Here is a 23,233-nt window from a genome sequence, read left to right as displayed (position 1 = left end):
CTCTGCCCCTCCTGCCCCCCACCGTGTTGAGGGTTCCACGCCTGCTGAAGGAGCAGTGCCCGAGGGAGGTCTGGGCCTGAGGAGGTGTGCCCAAGGCATGGCCTGCCCTGGAGGCAGGTACCTGAGGTCAGGAGATATGTTTGGGCACTCTGATGCTATCATGAGCAACGCTGGCTTGAGTGCACAGCTTCCTTAGCGACCCCAGCGCAGCAGTCTCTGATGGAGGCAGCTCCATCCTTCGGCTCCCAGAGGATGCCCTCAAGCAGTGGCAGCCTCCATCAGAGGGGGCGGGCACGGACCAGGGGTACCAGGCTGCTTCCTCCCCACCAGGAATGCTCTTGGGACTGCTCCTTACACTGGGTCGGGGCCTGGCACGGGCAGCAGGGCAGGCTGCTAGTCCTGCTGTGCCTGTGCCTGTGCCATGCGGAAGGCACAGAGGGAGCCCCTGCGTGCCCTCCGCAGACCCTCCCTCATCCTCCTGAGGATGCCTGTCCCAAAGCGGCGTCGAGATGGGGTCTGGCTGGTGGCAGCTGGGGCCTGCCCCTCAATCATCCTCAGATGAAGGTGCACCTCAGACAGTGCCTCCTGCATGGCCTCTGCCACGAGTCTCTCAGCTAGGGCCGTGACAGCCGCCGGGATCTGTGGGGCAGGGCCTGGAGATGTGGCCTCCTCCTGCTCCTGTGCCCCACTCCCACACCATGGGAGTAGTTGGAAGGGAGCTCTGCAGATGTCTGAGCCACCCAAAATGACAAGGACTTTGTTTGCAGATCAAACACCATTTTCTTTATTGCTATCTGAGTGGGAAATCCAAGGAAAGGAAGATAAAAAACATTCCATCCAAGCCCAAATTCTGGAGAGACTCAGTGTTGGGTGTGCAGAAGCATCATGAGCATTAGACTCTGTATTATGAGCCAGGAGAAGTTGCCACTCCTGGCAGCCCTACTCTAATTTATGCCTTCACTTCCAGTCCTGCATCCATTATTCTGGAAGAGTCCTGAGAAGGTCCTTCCTTTACCACAGCCCCGGGGACACGAGGCAGAGCTGGCACCACCCAGGGTTCATGTCGAGTGCTCCCAGCAGCATCACCCGAGGCAGGCAGCAGCTTTGGCCCGAGGCTCTCTGTTGTCTTCTACCACAATGGTTCTCCTCGGGTAGGTGTCCACATCCACGACGATGTAGCGCACCTCCGGGCGGCCTCCCTCGGCGCTCTGGAAGGAGAACAGAGCCAGCCTGGGTTTGCTTAGCCCTCTCCAGCACTTTAAGTGCAGTTGAAGCTTGCCAGCTGCCAAGCTGGGGCACAAACCTCTTTGACTTCCACGTGGACTGTTCCTCGCTTGCCGTCGGAGCCCTCGATGTAGAACCTCAGGCGCATGTGCCTGAGCCCATCCTTGATGTACTCCACGTGGCTGCAAGACAACCAAAGGCAACCCTTCAGCAGCCCACTCCAGGGCAGGGGCAGCAACTGAAGGAAGTCCAGCAGGGACAAGTGTGGAGCCCTGCGTCTGGGAAGGAGCAGCCCCATGGGCCAGGAGAGGTTGGGGGCTGAGCAGCTCTGGAGGAAAGGATCTGGGGGTCCTGGAGGGCAACAGGATGCCCCTGAGCCAGCAACTTGCCCTGCTGCCCAAGAAGGACAAGGGCATCCTGGGCTGGGTTAGAAGGGCTGTGCCAAGCAGGTCAGAGGTTCTCCTGCCCCTTTACTCTGCCCTGCTGAGGCTACAGCTGGAATATTGTGTCCAGTTCTGGGCCACTCAGCTCAAGGAGCTCAGGGAGCTCCTTGAAAGGGTCAGCCCAGAGCCCCCAAGCTGCTGCAGGCAGTGAACATCTCCTGTGAGGCCAGGCTGAGGGAGCTGGGCTGGGAGCTGGCAGCAGAGCAGCCTGAGGGCTGCCCTCAGTCATGGTGAGAGATGTGCAGGGCTGCAGCCAGGCTCTGCTCAGGGCTGTGCAATGCCAGGACAAGGGGCACTGGGTGCCAGCTGGGGCAGAGGAGGTGCCAGGGCAACAGGAGGGAAAGCTTTGTCCCTGTGAGGGTGCTGGAGCAAGCTGCCCAGAGAGGCTGTGGAGTCTCCTCTGGAGACTTTCCATCCCCCCTGGCTGTGTTCATGTGTGGCCTGCTCTGGCAGGGGGTTGGAACTAGATGATCTTTATGGTCCCTTCCAACCCAAAGCCTTGCAAGAAGCCACAAATCTCACTCCAGCTTGCTGTGCTGTGACCCAAAATGCCTTTGCTGAGCAGAGAGCAGTGTCTGTATGGGGCAAACGCCAAAGAGCACCTGACCAGCTGGCGTCTTCCTCTTCTTGTTGCCTCCCCATAACCTTTGATGTATTCACCAAACACAGCAGTTACCTGCAAGAGAAAGGAGGTCTGAAGTTGTCAGAAGCTACCAGGTGCTCCAGCCTCAGCTCACATCCCTGCCACCACTGCACTTGCTGACATCTGAATCTCTCCCCTTGCTGTGTATTTCACACTGCACTGACTCTACGTGAGCAGGAGGAACAGGCAGGAAGTACTTGCTCAGGTCTGCTCCAGGAGGAGGTGTTTCAGAGGGCTAAAAACACAGTAGGACATTCTCTTAGGTTAAGAAATGCTGTCTTTTGTGGATTCAAGAGGTTTGGGTTGGAAGGGACCTTAAAGATCATCCTGTTCCAACTCTCCTGCTGTGGGCAGAGACACCTCCCACCGCCCAGGCTGCCCAAAGCCTCATCCAGTTCATCCTTTCAATTAAAGTCAGATCAAATTCAGCCACTTTGAAACTCACTCTAAAAGTTGGTGAGAAAGGGAGGGTGGTTTTCAGCCTGGAGAAGGCTCTGAGCAGACCTTACAGTGGCCTTCCAGTACCTGAAAGTGGTCTACAGGAAAGCTGGGGAGGGACTTCTGACAAGGGCTGGGAGTGCCAGGATGAGAGGGAATGGATTGAAGCTTGAGGAGGGCAGATTGAGACTGGAGAGGAGGAAGAAATTATTGCCAGTGAGGGCGAGGAGACACTGGAGCAGGCTGCCCAGAGAGGCTGTGGATGCTCCTTCTCTGGAGCCTTTCCAGCCCCGCCTGGATGTGTTCCTGGGTGCCCCTGCTCTGGCAGGGGGGTTGGAATAGGTGATCTCTGGAGGTCCCTTCCAAGCCATTCCTTGGGCAAACCTTAGCCTCCAAGAGAGACATTAACCACCAAGAGACACAAGCTTATGGCTAAGGGTCAAAAACAAACCTCAGGGTGAGATCTGCACTTCTCCAAGGCATCTCCATAGATCTTACTTGGACTAGAAGAAGAGAACAGCTCTTTAAAAATCACATAGAACAATCCACCTGGAACAGAAACGACAGCAGAAGACATGAAAACCGATCAAGCCAGGTGGAACTGTTGAAACACATCTTCTGACCAGGAAGAGACTCTGCAAATGTCACCTGTAACACCAATTCCAACAAGCACCACGATGAAATAGGTGAAGTCCCTGCCAGCTTCCTTCACTGCAATGAGACAGAAGACAACACAGCAGTTAGCAGTGGACACTCCTCTGTTAGTCTGCAGCTCAAAGAACATTTTGACACCACAAGAAAGAGACCATCAGACATCTCCTGTGTTGCACAGGGCTTGTTCAGAGCTCTCTTTTCCTACTAGATGTTGGCACAGGCTGCCCAGGGAGATGGTGGAGTCCCATCCCTGGAGGTGTTCAAGAAACCTGTGGCTGTGATAGGGCTGGGTTGATGGTTGCACTCAAAGATCTCTGAAGGCTTTTCCAAGCAAGACATTTCTGTGATCCCACGATTCTGTGGTTCTCTGCTTTCAAAACCCAGAGCAGCACTTGCTGCTACGTCCTGTGTCTGTGAGAACTGAGGAGGCCTGTGGCACTGCAGCACTGAGGCTACTTTATAAACCCATATACAATGGCTCAGGCTGGAAGGGACCCCAGAGCTCATCCACTCCAACCTCCTGCCATGCCCAGGACACCTCTCATCTACACTCAGCTGCTCCAGGCACTCACCCAGCCTGACCTTCAACACCTCCATGCACATGCAGGAGGCAGCCACAGTCTCTCTGAGCAGCCTGTGCTGGGCTCTCAGCAGGCTCACACTCAACTTCTGCCTCAGCTCCACTCTCAGCCTGCTCTGCCTCAGCTCCAAACCATTGCCCTTGGCCTGGCTCAGGCCCCCTCAGCACAGGTCCCTCTGCAGCCTTCCTGCAGGCTCCCCTCAGGCCCTGGCAGCAGCTCTGAGGTGCCCCTGGAGCCTTCTCCTCTGCAGGCTGCACCCCCCAGCCCTGCCAGCCTGTGCTCACAGCAGAGCCCTTCCAGCCCCCCAGCATGGCTGCCGCAGGTCCCTGTCTGTGCCGGGGGCTCCGGAGCTGCCCCAGCACCGCAGGGGGCTGAGCAGAGCACAGCGGAGGGGCAGAAGGCGCTGGGGTCTCTGCTCTGCGGACACCTCGGCGTGAGGAGCAGCAGCTGGCGCCGAGAACTGTGGCAGGGCTGTACACCTCGGCTGCAGCAGACTGTCTGCGTGCCTGCTTCCTCACTGCCAGGGTGATGCCCTCAGCAGGCTACCCAGGGAGCTCCTTCTCTGGTCTGTGCCCTGCCTCAGCTGACCCTGTTTCGGCTGGGGGGTTGGCCTCGGTGATCTCTAGAGGTCCCTTCCCACCCTGCCGCTCTGCGAGTCTGTGACTCCAGGGCACGATGCCCACTGTCCAGGGCACGATGCCCACTGTCCAGGGCCCTGCCTTACCTTGCTGAGCAGCCGACAGCAGAGTCTCCCCTCGCTGGGCCCTCTGCACAGACACTTGTTTGCTCTCCCCGCCGGCTTTCTCGGCTCGCAGCCCCCCGCCCTGCGTCCCGATGCTCCGCCGCCACCCCGGGCACGGCTCCGGCCCCAGCAGCGCCCAGCCGCCGGCAACGATCCGCCGCCACCCCCGGCAGGCCCGCACCCGCGCAAGGGAGGCGGTCAGCATGCCGGGCACCGGCGAGCGCGGCCGACCCGGATGGAGAGTCGCCGTCGCTCGGCACCGTTCTCCCGGGAGCCCGTTCGGGGAAGGCTCAGGGCAGCCTCCCGCTCCGGCAGCGGCTCTGCAGCCAGCGCCTCACCTCGGCAGCCTCCATTACCCTTTACCCGCCTGGCGGAGCTCCCGGGGGTGGAGGGCAAGGCAGCGGCAGCGAGCCCCGGGAGCGGTAGTTCGGCCCCGCTCCCTCTTGCGCTGGCCGCTGCGATCGGCTCTCGGAGAGGGAACTACAGCGGCCGCCATGCCCCGCGCCGCGGCGAGCGCCCGGGAGGAGGCACGGGCGGGCTGCTCGTCGTGCCCTGCCCGCCATTCGCCCTGCCCCTGCCCGCCATTCGCCCTGCCCCTGCCCCTGCCAGCCCGCTCGCCGTGCCCCTGCCCGCCCGCTCGCCCTTCTAAAGCTGCTGCTTTCGGATGTGCGGTCCGGCTTTCTCTTGCGTGTTTCCGCGAGCGGAGCCCGCCACACCGGAGCAGACCGTGCTCCGCGGGAGCGGCCACCGGCGCGGAGCGCGCTGCGCGGCGAGCGGGCACAGAGCTCCTTGCAAACCCGACGGCGCCGCGGCGGGCACAGAGCGCTGCGGCTTGGGCTTACAGCATGGCAGAAACGTGCAGGCTGGCAGAGCCCCTCCAGGAGCACCAAGCCCAGCCTAGAGCCCTGCTCTGCAAGATTCTCCTTAAACCATCTCTCTGAGCACCACATCCAAACCACCCTTAAGCACAGCCAGGCTGGGGGACTCCAGCACCTCCCTGGGCAGCTCATGCCAGTCCCTGACCACTCTCTCCAGAAAAAAACTTCTTCCTAATGTCCAGTCTGAACCTCCCCAGTCTCAGCTTGAGGCCATTCTCCTTTTTTCTGTCTCCAGGGAGCAGAGCCCAGCAGCAGCCTCTCCACAATGTCCCTTCAGGCAGCTGCAGACAGCAGTGAGGTCTGCCCTCAGCCTCCTCTTCCTCACACTACCCATCCCCAGCTCCCTCAGTTGCTGCTCATCAGGTTTATTCCCCAGGCCCTTGCCCAGCTTCATTGCCCTCCTCTGGACTTGCTCCAGCACCTCCACATCTCTCTTGTTTTGCAGTGCCCAGAACTGAACACAGCACTCGAGCTGTGGCCTCACCAGGGCTGAGCCCAAGGGCACAGTCCCCTCCCTGCTCCTGCTGGGCACAGCATTTGTAATCCCAGCCAGGATGCCATTAACCTTCTTGGTTGCCTGGGCACACTGCTGGCTCACATTCCACCTCCAGGTCCCTTTCTGCCAGCAGCTCTGCAACCACAGTGCCTCAAGCCTGCAGTGTTGCTTGGGGTTGATGTGCCCCAGGGGCAGGAGCTGGCATTTGGCCTTGTTGAAGCTCATCCCATTCACGTTGGCTCATTGACCTGAGCCTATCCAAGTCCCTCTGCAGAGCCTCTCTGCCCTCGTTCAGACCAACAGTGCCACCTGACTCGGTGCCATCTGCACAGTCCCTGCTGACACTCTGTGCCTGAAGCAAGGTCGCCAGTAGACGTCGAACAGAAGTGGTGCCCACACAGGCACCGAGGGCCGGTGCCAGCTGGACTGAACTCCAGTGCCCACCAGTCCCTGGTCCCTCCTGCCCGGCAGTGCCGTACCCAGCAGACAGTGCCCGGCCGCTTTGCCTGCAGGAGCCGCGCGGGGAGCAGCCTCGAAGGCTCTGCCGCAGCCTCCCCCCGCCGGCCCCTCCGTGGCGCCCCCGGCCCCGCCCCGCGCCGCGCCCGCCTCTGGCAACCGGCGGCGGCAGCGCAGCGCCTGCGGAGCGCAGCTCCGGCGCGGCCGCGGCGGGACGAGGCGAGGCGAGGCGCAGAGGCGCCGCGGCTGCCCCGGGCGGCTGGCGGAGCATGGCGGGTCGCGGCGGCACCGGCGAGCAGCGGGCGGCGGCGCCGGGCCGTGGCCGGCAGCGGTTCGGCCGCCGTGGGACCACGGCAGGGAGCGCGGCCGGCGCCCTCGGGGCCGCTGAGGCCAGGCCGCCGCCGCCTCTCAGCCCCGTGGCTGCCGCCGGTGCCCCTCGGCCGGGCCGCGCTGTGAGGCCCAGGTGAGCATCTCCCCACCTGGCCCTCACAGATGCCTTCCACCCACTCACTGCTCCGCTCCCGGCTGCGGACTCGCTCCTGCGCCGCTCTGCCCTGCAGGGGGACTTGGTGAGGGGCCTGAGCCAGGCCAAGGGCAATGGTTTGGAGCTGAGGCAGAGCAGGCTGAGAGTGGAGCTGAGGCAGAAGCTGTTGAGTGTGAGGGTGCTGAGAGCCTGGCACAGGCTGCACAGGGAGGCTGTGGCTGCCTCCTGCCTGGGGGTGCTGCAGGCCAGGCTGGGTGAGGCCTGAGCAGCTGAGTGTCGCTGAGAGGTGTCCCTGGGCATGGCAGGAGGCTGGAGCAGGGCTCTGAGGTCCCTCCCAGCCTGAGCCCTGCTGGGGCTCTGTGTACTCCAAAATGAGAGTTTTTCCTTCCCCAGCATCGATTCATTGCTTAGAAACCCAAAAATGGACCGAGCAAGTGTTGGAGACCAGCAGCAGCAGAGGGTGTGGGGAGCTCTGCTTGCTCAGTGCCGTCCGTGGGCACAAAGTGTAAGGGTCTGATTGAAGCTCCAACTCCACCTGAGTAGTCTCAGTGAGCACAGTTAGAATGCAGCTCTTGCTGCCAGAGCCTGGGGGGAACCCCAAACACGGGGCCAGCTGGATTTTCAACAACGTGTGTCAGAAATAGGCCAAGTTGGTTTCTTTAGTAAGAGAAAGTAGTTGGTGCCCAAGCAGTTAGGTGTTAATGAGCAGTCACAGCAGTGGTACTCATGCTGCCTGTCAAGCTGGCATTGCTCTGCTGAGTTGCTGCCTTCGTATCAGAGAGGCATCCGAAAGTGAGACTCAGAGTTTGATGGATTGCACCGCACAGTCCAAGTTGGGAGATTGGGCTTGATGAGCTCTGCAGGTCCCCTCCAAGCCTGTGGACCTCTGTGTGAACTCTTCTCAAGCCTTGTGGGTTCCTGAGGAGGTTTCAAGTACTGTTTTATTTGAGGTCTTTTAAGAGCTTGGCAGTGTTGGGTGGCTCCAAGGTGGCCCTGGAGTCATGCTGCAAACCAGAAGCTGAGGGAGCTGGGGGTGCTCAGCTGCAGAGGAGAGGGCTCCAGGGGGATCTCGGAGCTGCTGCCAGTGCCTGGAGGGGCTCCAAGCAGGCTGCAGAGGGACTGTGCCCAAAGGCCTGCAGGGACAGCACCAGGGCAGTGGTTTGGAATGGGAGCAGAGCAGGTTGAGCTTGGCTGTGAGGAACAAGTTCTGCATCAGGAGGCTGCTGGAGCACTGCCACAGGCTGCCCAGGGAGGTGGCTGAGGCTCCATGATTGGAGATGCTCAAGGTGAGGCTGGAGAAGGCTGTGAGCAACCTGCTGCAGTGGAGGATGTCCCTGCTGAGTGCAGGGGTGGCACTGGCTGCCCTTTGGAGCTCCCTTCCAGCCCAGCCCACTCCAGGATTGTATGATCAGTGTTTGACCTGCTGCAGGGGCTTGGTTGTGGTGGCCACAGTGGTGGAACTGTCAGAGGTCAGCAGAGTTCTGGTGGCTTCAAACTGCTTTCATAGAATGGTTTAGCTTGGAAGGGACCTCAAAGGTCATCCAGTTCCAACCCTCCCACTAGAACAGGTCACTCAAGGCCTCATCCAGCCTGGCCTGGAACGCCTCCAGGGAGGTTGTGGAGCACAGAAGCACAGAATGTTGCACAGATCTTTGATCACATTTTGTGCTTCTGTGCTCCACAACCTCCCTGGGTAACCTGTGCCAGTGTCTCACCACCCTCACTGCAAAGAACTTCTTCCTAACATCCAATTTTAATCTCCCCTCTGCCACTTTAAACCCATTCTTCCCTACCCTGTGATGACAGGACCTTGTCAGTAGTCCCTCCCCAGCCTTCAGCTACTGGAAGGTCACTGCTTTGGTGCTGTGGCACTGTTCCCTTCTGCCTGCTGGGAGGAGACATCCAGCAGGAGCACCTCTGAGCTGCAGTCTGGCATCTCTCTGCTGCCAGGTGTTTGAAGCCTGTGCTAAGTGGTCGGGTCTGGAGTTGCCAGGGGACACTCAGCTGGGGAGTGGTGCTCAGCTGTGCACAGGATGCAAGTTCCTTTCTTTTGGGGATCACCCTGACAGCTTTTTCCCTTTGAACAAAACAGGTCCAGGAGCTTTGCTGCCTGGCCAGGGGATGGTTCTGAAGCTGTAAGGGCTGGAGTTGAGAGTCTGTGTTTAAGAGCTGCCGTGAAGCCAGAGCCCAAGTTGAACATTGAGAGGTGAGTGAGACCTGGGCACAGAGGAGCCAAAGGAGGCTCACCAAGGCCAAGTGCATAGTCCTGCACCTAGGCAGGGATCATGAACTGCAGCAGCACAGGCTGGGAGGTGACTGCTGGAGAGCAGCCCCCAGGAGGGCGACCTGGGAGTGCTGGGGGACAGCATCCTTGGCACAGCAATGTGCCCTGGGGACCAAGAGGTCTGGTAGATGTGCTGGCTTGCCTCACCCTTCTGCTGAGGGGCAAGCAAGGGCAGGAGGAAAACAAAGGCTTGGGCCATTATGTCCCCTCCCAAAGTGCCAACCAGGGACCCACAGGGGTTCAGGTACTTGTTGGTGTCGTGCTCAAATAAGGGGGAGCCAGCCCTGGGGTCAGCCAGTGTGGTCAATTTGGCAAATGCCATCTGGTTGGGCAGCCTGTGCCACAGAGAGTCACCAGTGCCACAGAGTCAGAGAGTCACCAGGGCTGTGCTTGAGGCCCCATCCCTGCAACCATCCAAGCTCAGCCTTGCTGTGTGCCTGTGCAGCCTGCCCTGGCTGCAGCTGTCCCTGTGCCTGCAGGGGGTGGCCAAGGTGAGCTCGGGGGGTCCCTTGTAACCTGCTGCAGTCTGTGAGTGGTGTTAGCAAATGTCTTCTGCCAGACAGAGAAATCAGAGCTCAAACCCTGCACCTGAGCTCTTCTCAGGGTCTTTGCTCTGTGTGGTTCCAAGCTGAGAGGTTTCCCTCTCTTGTTTTGCCCTGGTTTGGAATGGAAGTTGTTTGCTGCCGTGGTTCCTGGGGGGTGCAGACAACCCTAACAGGCTTTCCCTTTCCCTTCTTTCCCAGCCTGCCACCAGAAATGCTGCTGAAGATCTTTTCCCTTCTGGATGCTGAATCCCTGCTGTCTGTGGGCTGTGTGAGCAGGAGCTTCTATCATCTGGCCAGTGACAAGTAAGGCAGAGGGTGGCAGAGGTGCTGGTCCTGGCCCTGCAGCTGCTGAGTGCAGCTCACTTAGGATCTCTCTCCCTAAGTCTGACCCAGGCCAGAGCAGTGCTGTGGGCACCTGCAGCCACTCCCTGCTCCAAATGCCCTGCCCAGCTCTCGCAGCAGTGTCCTCTGCCAGGCCCTGCACCTGCCTTGGGCAGCCCTTGGTTCCAGTCCAGACTGGGGGTGAGGAGAGAGAGCAGCCCTGCAGAGAAGGACTTGGGGTGCTGGTGGGGGAGAAGCTGGGCAGGAGCCAGCAGTGGGCACTGCCAGCCCAGAAGGCCAAGGGCAGCCTGGGCAGCATCCAAAGCAGCCTGGGCAGAGCTGGAGAGAGGGATCCTGCCCCTCTGCTCTGCTCTGGGGAGAGCTCAGCTGCAGGGCTGGGGACAGCTGTGGGAGCCCAGCACAAGAGAGACATGGAGCTGGTGGAGAGGGCCCAGAGGAGGCCAAGGAGATGCTGAGGGGGCAGGAGAAGCTCTGCTGTGGGCACAGGCTGAGGGAGCTGTGGCTGCTCAGCCTGCAGAGGAGAAGGCTGCAGGCAGAGCCCAGAGCTGCAGCTCAGCACCTGCAGGGCAGCTGCAGGCAGGCTGGGCAGGGACTGCTCAGAAGGGGCTGTGGGCAATGGTGTGGCAGTGGAGCAGGGCAGAGCTGGGCTGGAGCTGAGGAGGAAGCTGTGCAGAGTGAGGGTGGGCAGAGCCTGGCACAGGCTGCCCAGGGCTGTGCTTGAGGCTTCATGCCTGGAGATGTTCAAAGTGAGGCTGGAGAAGGCTGTGAGCTACCTGCTGCAGTGGAGATGCCCCTGCTGAGTGCAGGGGGTGGGACTGGATGCCCTTGGAGGGTCCCTTCCTACCCAAGCCCTCCTGTGGTTCTGTCTGTCCTTCTCCTCCCCCTTTCAGCTGGCTCTGAGCCTTTCCTCCCTGTCTCTTCCAGGGCCCTCTGGCTGCCCATCTATTCCCAGGGCTTCAAACCAAAAAGGGCATTTTGGGAAGTGAGCTCAGGACCAGCACAAACTCTTCACTCAGGCTGTGCTGCTCTGCAGGATGGAAGTTCTGACCACTGGAAGGAAAAATACCTCTGCAGGCAAATAGCTGCTGTGCAAATGAGAGCAATTCAGTCTGTGAGCTCTGTCAGGAACCTCCTGCCATGCAAGAACAGAGAAGCCATGAGGTAAGCAGTGCCTTGGCACAGGAGGTGGCTCAGGAACTGACAGAGTGGCTTTGGGCTGGAGGGGAGCTTAGAGATCATCCAGCTCCAACCCCCTGCCGTGGGCTCAGCTTGCTCAAGCCCCTTCCAGCCTGGCCTGGAACACCTCCAGGGAGGGCACCTCCACAGCCCCCCTGGGCAGCCTCTGCCAGTGCCTCCCTACCCTCCCTGACAAGAATTTCCTCCTCCTCTTCACTCATCTCCCCTCTTCCAGCTCAAAGCCATTGTCCCTCATCCTGCCACTGCCAGCTCTTGTCCAGAGTCCCTCCCCAGCTCTCCTGCAGCTCCTTTAGGTGCTGGAGGGCTGCTCTGAGTTCTCCCTGGAGCCTTCCCTTCTCCAGGCTGAGCATCCCCAACTTTCCCACAGCAGAGGCTCTCCAGCCTCTGGTCATCTCTGTGGCCTCCTCTGGACCCTCTCCAGCAGCTCCAGGTCCCTCTTGTGCTGTGTTCCCAGAGCTGGAGGCAGTGCTGCAGGTGAGGGCTGAGCAGAGCAGAGGGGCAGAGTCTCCTCCCTGTGCTGCTGCTCTCCCTGCTCTGGCTGCTGCCAGCACACAGCTGCCTCTGGGCTGCCAGAGGGAGTCTGGCACCAGCTGACACCCCCAGGGCCTGCTCCTGGGCCACAGCTCAGCCAGGCTGTATCTATGCTTGGCATTGCCCCGACCCAGCTGCAGGAGCCTGCCCTTGGCCTGGGTGCACACCATGAGGCTGCCTGGGGCTCACCTCTGCAGCCTGTCCCAGTGCCCCTCACGGATCCCTTCCCTCCCCCCAGCCCTGCCCAGGGTGCCCTCAGGGACAGCGCACAGGGTATGGAGCACAGGTGAGGCTCTGCCCTGCCAGGGCTGGGGATTTATGCTCCTCTCCATTCCCCCGTGGCAGAGCTGCTGGCTTGAGCTGGATGATTGTCCTGAAGGAGAAGAGTGGAAGGGAGCACCTGAAGGAGAAGAGGAAGGTGTCCTTTCAGGACAGCTCCCTTACCCTTCGTTGGTATGGCCTCGCCTGGCCCTGCCTGGATGTGCTGTCGGCTCTGAGGCTGCACGGAGTCCTGCCTCTCTTCCCTGGGGGCAGCAAGGGGTGAGTGGTGCCCGGGGGGCTCAGGGGCTTGGCTCTCGCTGGGTGCAGGGGCCTGGGGAGGCAGCTGAGCCTGGCACGGCTGCAGGTCATCCTTCCTCAGCCAGCCTCTGCTGTGGCTCTTGCCAGGCTGCTGCCCTGCCAGAGCCCTGCAGCAGGGCTGGAGCTGGCACCTTCAGCCACAGCTCAGTGCAGCTATTACCATGGGCTTGTGGGCTCCACCTGAGCAGGAGGCACTTGGTGTGAGGGTGCTGGAGGCCTGGAGCAGTCTCCTCCTGGCTGTGCAATCTCCTCCTCTGGAGAGCTTCCAGCCCCAGCTGGATGTGTTGCTGTGTGCCCTGCCCTGGGTGCTGCTGCTCTGCAGGGAGCTTGGACTGGATGAGCTCTGGAGGTGTCTTCCAACCCCTGATGTTCTGTGATGGTTTAGGTTGGGAGAGTCCATCCAGTGTCAGCCCCTGCCATGGCCAGGGACATCTCCCACCCGCACAGGCTGCTCACAGCCTCAGCCAGCCTGGCCCTGAGCACCACCAGGGAGGCAGCATCCACAGCCCCTCTGGGCAGCCTGTGCCAGTGTCTCCCCATGCTCCCTGCCAAGAAATTCTTCCTAATCTCAAGAGTCAAGCTTCAGTGCCCTGGTGCTGTGCAGGCCTTGGTCAGGAGCTGCTGGCTGTGCTGAGTGTGCTTGGCACCACTTCCCTCATGTGTCTTTGGTCAGACTTGAGAGCTCAAAGGAACTGAGGCTGAGCTTTTGCCTGAGCAGGGAGACAAACCCTTGCAGCCTCCCTCTGTCTGTTCTCTTCCAAGACCTTGCTACCATTCCCTGATTGCTGAATACCACCTTGCTGACCTGACAGCACTGGGTGCTGACCAAGCTGTGCAGCTCTTCACTCTGAAGCCAGGCCTCTTGCTAGGCCTTTGGAAGGTAAGAGAACATTTGGTGGCAGTGCTTCTTTGTGGCTTAAACCCCACAGCTTGTTCCACCTTCTGCTTGGAGGTGTGGGGCTTGGCTGGGTTTTCTTTCACCTTCAGATGGAACTGAGGGCAAGGAGGTGCAGGCAGGGACAGCTCAGTGATGGCCTTGTGAGGAGCTGGCAAAGGGCTCTGCACACCTCAGCCCCCAGCCTGGAGCCTTCAGTGGGGGTCCCCACTGGTGCCTGGCCCTGAGCTGGGCCGAGCTCCATCCCCAGCACTCTCAGGGCCTGGCCAGGCATGCACTTGCTCTCTGGGGACAGCTTTGCACGGAGCTGCTGAGTGGCAGTCAGCTGCTGGGTTTGAAGTGGTCAGTAGGAGCTGGAAGGAGAACAGTTTAGGGCTGGCTGCTGCGCACCTTTGCCCTGGCAGAGCTGAGTTCCCTCCCTCCTGCCACAGCACAGCAATGCTGTGGTGTGGTGGATGGGTTCTGTGGAGCTGTGAGTGGCAGCTGTGAGCCCAAGTGTCACAGCAGGGCAGGGTGGGTAGTGTGGCAGGGTGAGAAGCAGCAGCAGCAGCATTGCCCTCTGCATTTGGGTGCTCAGGAGGACCCTGTGGAAAGAAACACTGCTAACTGCAAGTGCCATCTGCTTGGACTCCCTTTCCAGGACACAAAGGAGATTGCCTTTATCTCAGCCAGCCTGCATTATCATCAGCTGATGGAGAGAAGCATCCTGGGCTCTGTTGCTGGGTGAGTCTGGGCTTCTGCTTGGTGGGCACTAAGGAGCCTTCTGAAGGGAGCTTGGAACTGGCTGCTGCTGAGAGGTTTCTGCTGGAACAGTGATCAGTGATTCTGGGTTGACAGAAATACACAGTGAGGGTGGGCAGACCCTGGCACAGGCTGCCCAGGGAGGCTGTGGAGCATAGAGCATGTGTGCTTCTGTGCTCCACAGCCTCCCTGGAGGTGTTGAGGCTCAGGCTGGATGAGTCCTGGGGCAGCCTGTGCTGGTGGGAGCTGTCCCTACCCATACAGAAGTAACCTCTCCTGTGGTGACAGTCTCAGTCTAGGGCTCCTTATCTCTGTCTGTGAGGTCATTCCCTCTTCCTTGCTCTTTTCCTGCAGCCCATATGCCCCTCCAGCCCATCAGCCTCTGCTGGACCACAGTGACCCAGAGCAGGGCCTGCATGGCTACAGCCTGCACTTTGATCTCCACAGTGGGACCTCTGCCTACATGTGTGGCACGTTCAGGGACCTCTCCTGCAGGAAAGGTAGAGTTGCCTGCTTGAAAGTGATTCCTGCTGTTGTGTTTTGCCTCACAGCCAGTTTCTTGGGGGTGTCGGTGCCAACCCCCCCAGGAGCCAGCACTGGTCCCTGGCAGCCCAGAGGCAGCTGTGTGCTGGCAGCAGCCAGAGCAGGGAGAGCAGCAGCACAGGGAGGAGATTCTGCCCCTCTGCTCACACCTCACCTGCAGCACTGCCTCCAGCTCTGGGAACACAGCACAAGAAGGGCCTGGAGCTGCTGGAGAGGGTCCAGAACAGGCCACAGAGATGCTCAGAGGGCTGGAGAGGCTCTGCTGCGGGGACAGGCTGGGAGAATTGGGGCTGCTCAGCCTGGAGAAGAGAAGGCTCCAGGGAGACCTCATCAGCCTTCCAGTGCCTGAAGGAGGCTGCAGGAGAGCTGAGAGGGACCTTGGACAAGGGCTGAGAGTGATAGGAGGAGAGGGAATGAAGTTGGAAGAGGAGAGATTGAGCCTGGAGATGAGGAGGAAATTCCTGGCAGTGAGGATGGGGAGACACTGGCACAGGCTGCCCAGGGAGGCTGTGGGGCACAGAACATGATCTTTGATCACATTCTGTGCTGCTGTGCACCACACCCTCCCTGTCGGTGCTCCAGGCCAGGCTGGATGAGTCCTTGAGCAGTCTGCTGGTGGGAGGTGTCCCTGCCCATGGCAAGGAGTTGGCACTGGATGGTCTCTAGGGTGCCTGCAAGGCAAAGGCTTCTGTGCCTGTCATTTCAGGGAGGAACAGGATGGCTCTGGAGAGAGCTGCCCTGGCACTGCCTGCCTGCTGCCTCTGCAGCTGCCTGCTGGCCCGTGAGGCTCTAAGCTTGCTCTGGAAGGCTGCTCTCAGGTCTGCCTGGAGCCTTCTCTTCTCCTGCCTGATCAGCCCCACAGACTAGGCACGGCCTTGGGGCTTGCTCCCCAGCGCTTGGCCGCCGCCAGGAGCAGCTGTTCGAGCTGGAGGCAGCAGAGGGCAGTGCCAGCCTGGGGGATCTCCCAGCCGGAGCAGCTCTCCCGGTCCCTTCGGTGTGGCTTTCGGGTGGGGTTTGGTGACTGCAGGCTGCTGCAGGGAAGGTTTACACTTGCCAGGAGGAGCAGGGCCTCTGCCTGAGAGCTGCCCAGGGCAGTGGTGGAGTCCTCATCCCTGGAGGGGTTTCAGAGGTGGTGCTAAGGGCATGGCTCAGTGGTGCCCTGGAGTGGGTACCTTGAGGGTCCCTTCCAAGGAAAACCGTTCTGTGATTTACCTCAGGTCTCAGCTGGACTCTTGGGTTAGTTTTCCTGCTCTGGGAGCAGGGGAACAGAGAATCAGGGAATCAAACAGGTTGGAAGAGACCTCCAGGCTCACCCAGCCCTGCCCAACCAACCAGACCATGGCACTAAGTGCTCCAGCCAGGCTTGGCAAGAACACTTCCAGCCACAGCCACTCCACCACCTCCCTGGGCAGCCCATTCCAGTGCCAATCACTCTCTCTGCCAGGAACTTCCTCCTCACATCCAGCCTAGACCTGCCCTGGCACAGCTTGAGGCTGTGTCCCCTTCTTCTGGTGCTGGCTGCCTGGCAGCAGAGCCCAATCCCAGCTGGCTACAGCCTCCCTGCAGGCAGCTGCAGGCAGCAATGAGCTCTGCCCTGAGCCTCCTCTGCTGCAGGCTGCACCCCCCCAGCTCCCTCAGCCTCTCCTCACAGGGCTCTGCTCCAGGCCCCTCAGCTTTGTCGCCCTCTTGTGGACACCTTCCAGCACTTCAATATCTGCAATGGAGGAGCCCAGAACTGGACACAGCACTCCAGGGGTGGCCTGAGCAGTGCTGAGCACAGGGGCACAAGAACCTCCCTTGTCCTGCTGCCCACACTGCTCCTGAGCCAGCCCAGGATGCCTGTAGCAGAGCTTATAAAGGAGCTGGCCTCACCTGGGGGGAGAGGCAGAGCCAGGCAGGAAAGATGGTTATGTGCAGCAGTAGAATGAGCCCAAATCCCCAGGGAATCTCAGCAGTCCTGCTCAGAGCAGCTGGGAAGTGAGCTTGTGCAGGCTGCAGTGCCCCAGCAGAGCTGCACGGGGGAGGGAGCTGAGGAGCAGCAGAGGGCTTGGGGCCTAGCCTGGTTGGCACTGTGGTGCAGTGAGTGCCTGTGGCCTCTCCCCAGGTGAGATTGCAGATGGCTATGTGCGGCTCACAGCCATCAGCAGCCTGCAGCATGGCATGGAGCAGTGCCCCTTCACCACCATCCCTGGCTTGTCCTGGCACACTGAGATGCTGGAGGGCACTGTGAAGGTCAGTCTGAGGGGTGTGCTGCTCCGGGGAGGGCTCATCTCACCCCAGGTGGCTCTGCACCCTCGAGATGCTGACTGGTGTTTGTGGGAGCTCTCTGTGGCTAGAGGGGGAACTGAATCTATGCAAATAGTGCCAGAACTGGGGGACAATGAGGGGAGGCATCACAGAGCTGCCTGCTCGGGTAGGGTGACCGAGGGCAGCCACAGCCCAGCTCCTCCCTGCACGCTGCCCCCAGGCCGTGTCCCCGAGTTCCTCCTGCAAGCTGCTTTGAAGTTTGCTTCACCTCAGCTGCTGCTGGAGTCCAAACGTGTCTGGAAAACACATTAAGTGGGCAGAAGTGGGTTCAGAGCAGGAGAGCCTTGGGAGGCCTGGAGGTGAGCAAGTCTGATCCTGTCTGACTTAGGGGCTGTGCTGCAGGACAGAACCAGCCCAGTCCCAGAATGACAGGGCTTGGAAGACACCTCCAGAGCTCACCCAGCCCAAGCCCCTGCCAGGGCAGCAGCAGCCAGGGCAGGGCACAGCAGCACACCCAGCTGGGGCTGGAAGCTCTGCAGAGAAGGAGGCTGCACAGCCTCTCTGGGCAGCCTGCTCCAGGCCTCAGCACCCTCACTGCAAACAGCCTTCTCCTGCTGCTCAGCTGGCACCTCCTGGGCTCCAGCTCGGTGCAGACCCTTGAGGGACACCACTTGCACCCATCTCTGTCTGCACGTGGAGCAGCTGACCACTGTGCTTTGGCTGCAGGCATGCAGCCTTGTCCCCTGGCCATCCCACCCAGCAGATCCACATCTCTGCAGCTTTGCTGGGGCCTGCGCCAAAGGCTCTGCAGGAGTCCAGGGACATGACCTCCGAGGCCTCCCTGGAGCCTTCTCTCCAGGCTGAGCAACCACCACTCCCCCAGCCTGTGCCCATGGGGGAGCTTCTCCAGCCCTCTGCTCACCTCAGTGGCCTCCTCTGGACCCTCCCCAGCAGGTCTTGTGCTGGGCTCTGTGGCTGGACACAGCCCTGCTGGTGAGGGCTCACAGATTCCAGTGCTTGCAGCTTTGAGCTTTGTAGGCCAGCTGGAAGGCTTTGCTGGCTTGGCAGCAGCCAGTGCAGCCCCAGCACTGATGCTTTGGGGTTTTGGCCTTCATCCTCTGGTGTTTCCCCTCAAGGCAGAGGCAGCTGTGCTCCCTGTGCCATGGCCTGGGGGATGATCTCTCCTCCTTGGCTCTAGGAGTGCTGTGTGCTGGATCTGACTCTCTGGGATGAAGATGAGAGAGCCTTCTGGTGCTTCAGTGCCCCAGTCTCCATGCAGCAGTCACCCAGGGCCCCAGGCAGCTGTGACCTCCTGCATCCCAGCCACACCCTGGAGTACTGTGAAGGCTCAGAAGGCAGAGTCTGCCTTGAGTTCCTGTATGTGAGTGAAAGCAGGCAGTACATTGTGGTCAGCTTTGTGGTCTATGTCAGCACCAGAAAGGTGAATGAGTGGTTTGGAACTGACTACTGACCTCCCTGGCTCCCTCCTGCCCTTGTTTGGTTGGTTAATTGGTTGAGTTAATTGGCAAACAAGTGGAGCATAATAAATGTTGATAGTTAAATCTAAGTACTGACTTCACTGGCTCACTCCAGAGGAGTCTGCACAGCCTCTCTGGGCAGCCTGCTCCAGCCCTCCAGCACCCTCACCCCAAACAGCTTTCTCCTCCTGCTCAGCTGGCACCTCCTGGCTTCCAGCTTGGCCCTCTTGATCCTTGTCCTATCCCTGGGCACACAGAGCCTGGCACCTTCACCTTGCCTCAGCCCTCAGATATCAGAGCTATTGCTCAGGTCCCCTCTCAGCCTTCTCCTCTCCAGCCCACACAGCCCCAGGGCTTTCAGCCTCTCTTCCCAGCAGAGCTGTTCCAGTCCCTTCAGCATCCTCCCAGCCTCTGCTGGGCTCTCTGCAGCAGGTCCCTGTCTGTACTGCACTGGGGAGCCCCAGACTGGGCACAGCACTGCAGGTGTGGCGTGAGCAGGGCAGAGCAGAGGGCAGCAGAAGCTCCCCAGAGCTGCTGGATGCAGCCCAGGACACCTTTGGCCCTCCTGGCCCCAGGGGCACTTTGCTGCCCATGCAGACCTTGTGCCCAGCAGCACTCCAAGGCCTTTCTCCATGGAGCTGCTTTCCAGCAGGACCACCCCCGGGCTGTGCTGCTGCCTGGGGTTGCTCCTGCCCAGCTGCAGGACTGCACTTGTCCTGGTGGAGCTTTCTGTGAGCACTGTGCCAGTGCTCCTGCAGCATCAGGGAGCAGCCACAGAGGCCAAGCTCAGCGCTTTCAGACAGGGTCCCTCTTTCTGCCACTCCCTGTTCTGCCCCCCGACAACTCTGCTAGCTGAGACAACCCTGCCAGGCCTCGGGGGGCTTCTCCACAGCACAGAATCTTTGTCTGGTTTTGTCAGGGGAGCCAGGAGCAGGCAGCCAGCTGGGCAGGGGCTGGTGCTGGAGGTTTTACTCCATGGATGTCTGGAGGGGTCTGTGTGGAAGGAGAATTGCTGTCAGATGGGCACGGCTGGAGGTGGCTTTTGGAAGGAGAAACAATTGTCTCCAGGCTTGGGGGGGGTCTGCCAAAAGCTCATTAAAAGGCAGGCAGGGCTGCCCGGGGGAGGGGGCAGGCAGGGCACTTTGCCTGGAGAGGATATGCCAGGGCTCAGCACAGGGCTGGCTGCCTGCTGAGGGGGAAGTCATCACTTTAGGGCCTGCTGCTCGCTGAGCCCCTGGGAAGGACTTCCTCTGGCAGCAGCAGTGCTGCTGGGGCCTCAGCCCTGCCCAGCTGCAGGAGAGCTGTGGCAGTGGGAGGGAGGTCTGAGCAGTCGGAGCTCTGGGGTGCTTTGTGTGACAGAGATGCCTCTGTTGTCAGCCAGACCCCAGGGCTCTCTAAAGCCTCCCCACTGACCATGAGCAGAGGACCTCAGGACCAAGCAGCAGCAACAGCAGCAGCATTCCTGGCACCAGAGAGGGAAGGGGAAATGAAGAGATCAAACCGCCATAGACTTCCACAATGGCTCAGGCTGGAAGGGACCTGAGAGCTCTGCTCCAACCTCCTGCCCTGCCCAGGGACACCTCTCAGCTACACTCAGCTGCTCAGGCACTTACCCAGCCTGGCCTGCAACAGCCCCAGGCAGGAGGCAGCCACAGCCTCCCTGGGCAGCCTGTGCCTGGCTCTCAGCACCCTCACACTCAACAGCTTCTGCCTCAGCTCCACTCTCAGCCTGCTCTGCCTCAGCTCCAAACCATTGCCCTTGGCCTGGCTCAGGCCCCCTCAGCACAAATCCCTCTGCAGCCTTCCTGCAGGCTCCCTCCAGGCTCTGGCAGTAGCTCTGAGGTGCCCCTGGAGCCTTCTCCTCTGCAGGCTGCACCCCCCCAGCTCCCTCAGCCTGTGCTCACAGCAGAGCTGCTCCAGCCCTGGCAGCATCTTAGTGGCCTCCTGTGGGCTCTCTCCAGCAGCTCTGTGCCCTCCTCCTGCTGGGGGCAGTGCTGGAGGTGAGGTCTGAGCAGAGCTAAGGGGCACAGTCCCTGCTGCTCACAGCTGCTGCAGCCCAGTGCATGGTTGGCAGTGCCCTGGCACGTCCCAGCACAGGCAGGTGCTGGGGTGGAGCAGGCAGGTTTGCTTTCAGCTGAGAGAGGCAGGATTCCCCCTGCTGGAGCAGGGGCTCTGTGTGTGCAGTGGTGAGGCTGTCAGGAGTTGATGTGCTGCCAGAGCTGCAGTCAGGACACAAATAGACTGCTGTGTGGGCTGGAGCAGAGCTCATGCTAGTGCAGCAGCACCTGGGCTGTGTGGGAAGCCTGCTGGGTGCCCTCCTGCTGCTGGGGGCAGGACTGGAGGTGAGGCCTGAGCAGAGCCAGGGGCACAGTGCCCTCTCCTGCCCTCTGCCCACCGTGCTCTGGCTGCAGCCCAGTCCATGCTTTGCCCTCTGGGCTGCAGTCCCTGTGTGGTGCAGACTGCTGCTCGGGCAGAGCTCATTCATGCTCAGATAGATGTGTTGGATGTTTCCAGGGGCACCGAGGGCTGCACCTCGTTGCTTCAGCTTGGTTGCCTTTTCAGTTGCATGTTGCCATGGTTCAGGGTAGCTGGCGCAGGCTCTGGCTAGCTGGGAGGTGTTCTGAGCACTGCTGCTAGCAGTGGCTGTGGCAAGCTTCTCTCAGAAGCATCTTCAGCAGGGCTGAGCTGCTAAGCTGCAGGCTTTGAGTGCAGCTGTGCTGGGGAACAGTGGTGTGAAGGATCCACTGCTGCAGTGCGGGACGGCAGGGAGGGGATTGGAGCTCCAGGAGGGCAGGCTGAGACTGGAGGTGGGGAGGAAACTGGCAGTGAGAGTGGGCAGACACTGGCACAGGCTGCCCAGGGGGGCTGTGGGTGTGCCCTCCCTGGAGGTGCTCCAGGCCAGGCTGAATGAGGCCTTGAGCAGCCTGTGCTGGCGGGAGGGGTCCCTGGGCATGGCAGGGGCTGGAGCTGGATGACTCCACAGCCTCTCTGGGCAGCCTGCTCCAGGCCTCCAGCACCCTCACAGGGACAAAGCTTTCCCTCCTGTTGCCCTGGCACCTCCTCTGCCCCAGCTGGCACCCAGTGCCCCTTGTCCTGGCATTGCACAGCCCTGAGCAGAGCCTGGCTGCAGCCCTGCACATCTCTCACCATGACTGAGGGCAGCCCTCAGGCTGCTCTGCTGCCAGCTCCCAGCCCAGCTCCCTCCTGGCCTCACAGGAGGTGTTCACTGCCCTGAGCACCTGAAGGGCTGTCAGAGTGGCACTGCTGAGCACTGGCTGAGCTGAGGAGCTGCAGTGGCTCCGTGGGAGTGCAGCAAAGCCTGGTGCCCGGGCAAGGCTCTGGGGCTGGCAGAGCCTGCTGGGTGTGATTGTGACTCAGCACTGGCTGCTGACAGTGCTCAGCTCTGGGACCTCTCTGCTGCTGCTGTGCTGGCTGGAAAAGGACAGAGGAGGTGGGGAGAGACTTGGAACTACAGAGGAAGTTCAGGCTCCCCGGAGAGAGAAGTCTTACCCTGCTTGGACTGTGTGACAGACTGACAGGATGGTAGGGCTCGGGAGGGACCTGCAGGGGTCACACAGTCCAGGCCCTGCCAGGCCAGCAGCAGCCCTGCCAGGGCAGCATCCCCCAGGGCAGGGCACACTCTGGAAGGTCTGAATAAGCACAGAGAGAGCAAAGCCTGAGCGAGCTCAGCCAAAACCTTTCCGAGCTTGGAGCTCTCTGCCAGCCTGCCTGGTTCTATGATTCTTTGTTCTTACTGCAGCACTGATGGATATAAAAGACAGCTCTGCTGTGAGCACAGGCTGAGGGAGCTGGAGGGGTACAGCCTGCCGAGGAGAAGGCTCCAGGGGCACCTCAGAGCTGCTGCCAGGGCCTGAAGGGAGCCTGCAGGAAGTGGGCTCTTCATTTTCTGTGTTTCCACAGCAGGTAGCTGAGGGAGCTGGGGGTGCTCAGCTGCAGAGGAGAGGGCTCCAGGCAGACCTCAGAGCTGCTGTTAGTGCCTGGAGGGGCTCCAAGCAGGCTGCAGAGGGACTGTGCCCAAAGGCCTGCAGGGACAGGACCAGGGCAGTAGTTTGGAATGGGAGCAGAGCAGGTTGAGCTTGGCTGTGAGGAACAAGTTCTGCATCAGGAGGCTGCTGGAGCACTGCCACAGGCTGCCCAGGGAGGTGGCTGAGGCTCCATGGCTGGAGATGCTCAAGGTGAGGCTGGAGAAGGCTCTGCTGTGTAGCCAGGCTGAGAGAGTTCCATCTAATTCCAACCCCTTCTTGATATGCTCTTGGAGCTCCTCTCTTCTAGCTTAAACCCATCACCTCTTGGCCTCTGCCGACAGCTCCTGCCAGTAGGATTGTCCCCATCTCTCTTACAGCCTGGAAGGCCACAGTGAGGTTGCCCCCACCTTTCTTACAGCCCCTTGTAAGTCCTGGAAGACCACAGTGAGATGATCCTAGAGGTCTTTTCCAACCTGGTTCATTCTGTGATTGCTCACAGCTCCTTTCAAGCCCTGAAAGACTGCAGTGAGGTCTCCTGGAGCTCTGCACATCTGGCTGTAAGCCTGCCTGATGCCCTGGTGGCTGTGAGGTGTGTTTAGGTGCTGATAGGTGAAAAGACAATGCACTGTGGACCTGATTTTGCCTTCTGTGGCTAAGAGAAGCTTGTGAGCCAGGTGGCCTCTGCAGAGATCATTGCAGTGGCTGGTGCCTGCTTTGCTTTCTGTCTGTCCTGTCTGTGGGGAGCTGAAATCCAGAGGGTTGGGGCAGGTTCTGAGGAGGTGGAGCAGAAGATGCTATTTCTGCTCAGTGAAACTTCCACCAGGGT

The 23,233-nt window shown here is 60.4% G+C and overlaps 2 protein-coding genes across 2 annotated transcripts; one reads left to right on the top strand and one right to left on the bottom strand.

The window, feature by feature from the left end:
- Window positions 1–756: 756 nt before the first annotated feature.
- TIMM21 (translocase of inner mitochondrial membrane 21) lies at window positions 757–5,112 on the bottom strand. Its single transcript, XM_064150308.1, has 6 exons — window positions 4,708–5,112; window positions 3,397–3,459; window positions 3,200–3,297; window positions 2,270–2,343; window positions 1,304–1,406; window positions 757–1,208 (listed from the first exon to the last, which is right to left on the bottom strand). The coding sequence occupies exons 1-6, from the start codon at window positions 4,928–4,930 to the stop codon at window positions 1,083–1,085; spliced, it is 687 nt and encodes a 228-aa protein (XP_064006378.1). The 5' UTR covers window positions 4,931–5,112; the 3' UTR covers window positions 757–1,082.
- Window positions 5,113–6,824: 1,712 nt separating this feature from the next.
- Window positions 6,825–18,505, top strand: FBXO15 (F-box protein 15). The gene is made up of 10 exons (XM_064150364.1): window positions 6,825–7,018; window positions 9,132–9,245; window positions 10,067–10,171; window positions 11,135–11,371; window positions 12,284–12,478; window positions 13,280–13,397; window positions 14,053–14,135; window positions 14,508–14,653; window positions 16,801–16,928; window positions 18,142–18,505. Exons 1-10 carry the CDS (start codon window positions 6,825–6,827, stop codon window positions 18,412–18,414), a joined length of 1,593 nt encoding a protein of 530 aa, XP_064006434.1. The 3' UTR covers window positions 18,415–18,505.
- The last annotated feature ends 4,728 nt before the right edge of the window (window positions 18,506–23,233 follow it).

This window comes from Pogoniulus pusillus, chromosome 10 (genome assembly GCF_015220805.1).
Source record: "Pogoniulus pusillus isolate bPogPus1 chromosome 10, bPogPus1.pri, whole genome shotgun sequence".
Lineage (NCBI taxonomy): Eukaryota > Metazoa > Chordata > Aves > Piciformes > Lybiidae > Pogoniulus > Pogoniulus pusillus.
Note: the sequence above shows the minus strand (reverse complement) of the source record. Positions and strands in the feature narration are given on the sequence as shown.

Bases quoted from the DNA above. Each gene is read 5' to 3' on its own strand.
- TIMM21 (XM_064150308.1), bottom strand. From the start codon at position 4,930: ATGCTGACCGCCTCCCTTGCGCGGGTGCGGGCCTGCCGGGGGTGGCGG. The intron at 3,298-3,396 runs GTGACATTTGCA...TTTCTGTTCCAG, and splicing joins TGTTGGAATTGGTGTTACAG to GTGGATTGTTCTATGTGATT. The intron at 2,344-3,199 runs GTTTGTTTTTGA...TTTCTCTTGCAG, and splicing joins AGTGCAGATCTCACCCTGAG to GTAACTGCTGTGTTTGGTGA.
- FBXO15 (XM_064150364.1), top strand. From the start codon at position 6,825: ATGGCGGGTCGCGGCGGCACCGGCGAGCAGCGGGCGGCGGCGCCGGGC. The intron at 10,172-11,134 runs GTAAGGCAGAGG...TGTCTCTTCCAG, and splicing joins TATCATCTGGCCAGTGACAA to GGCCCTCTGGCTGCCCATCT. The intron at 13,398-14,052 runs GTAAGAGAACAT...CTCCCTTTCCAG, and splicing joins TCTTGCTAGGCCTTTGGAAG to GACACAAAGGAGATTGCCTT.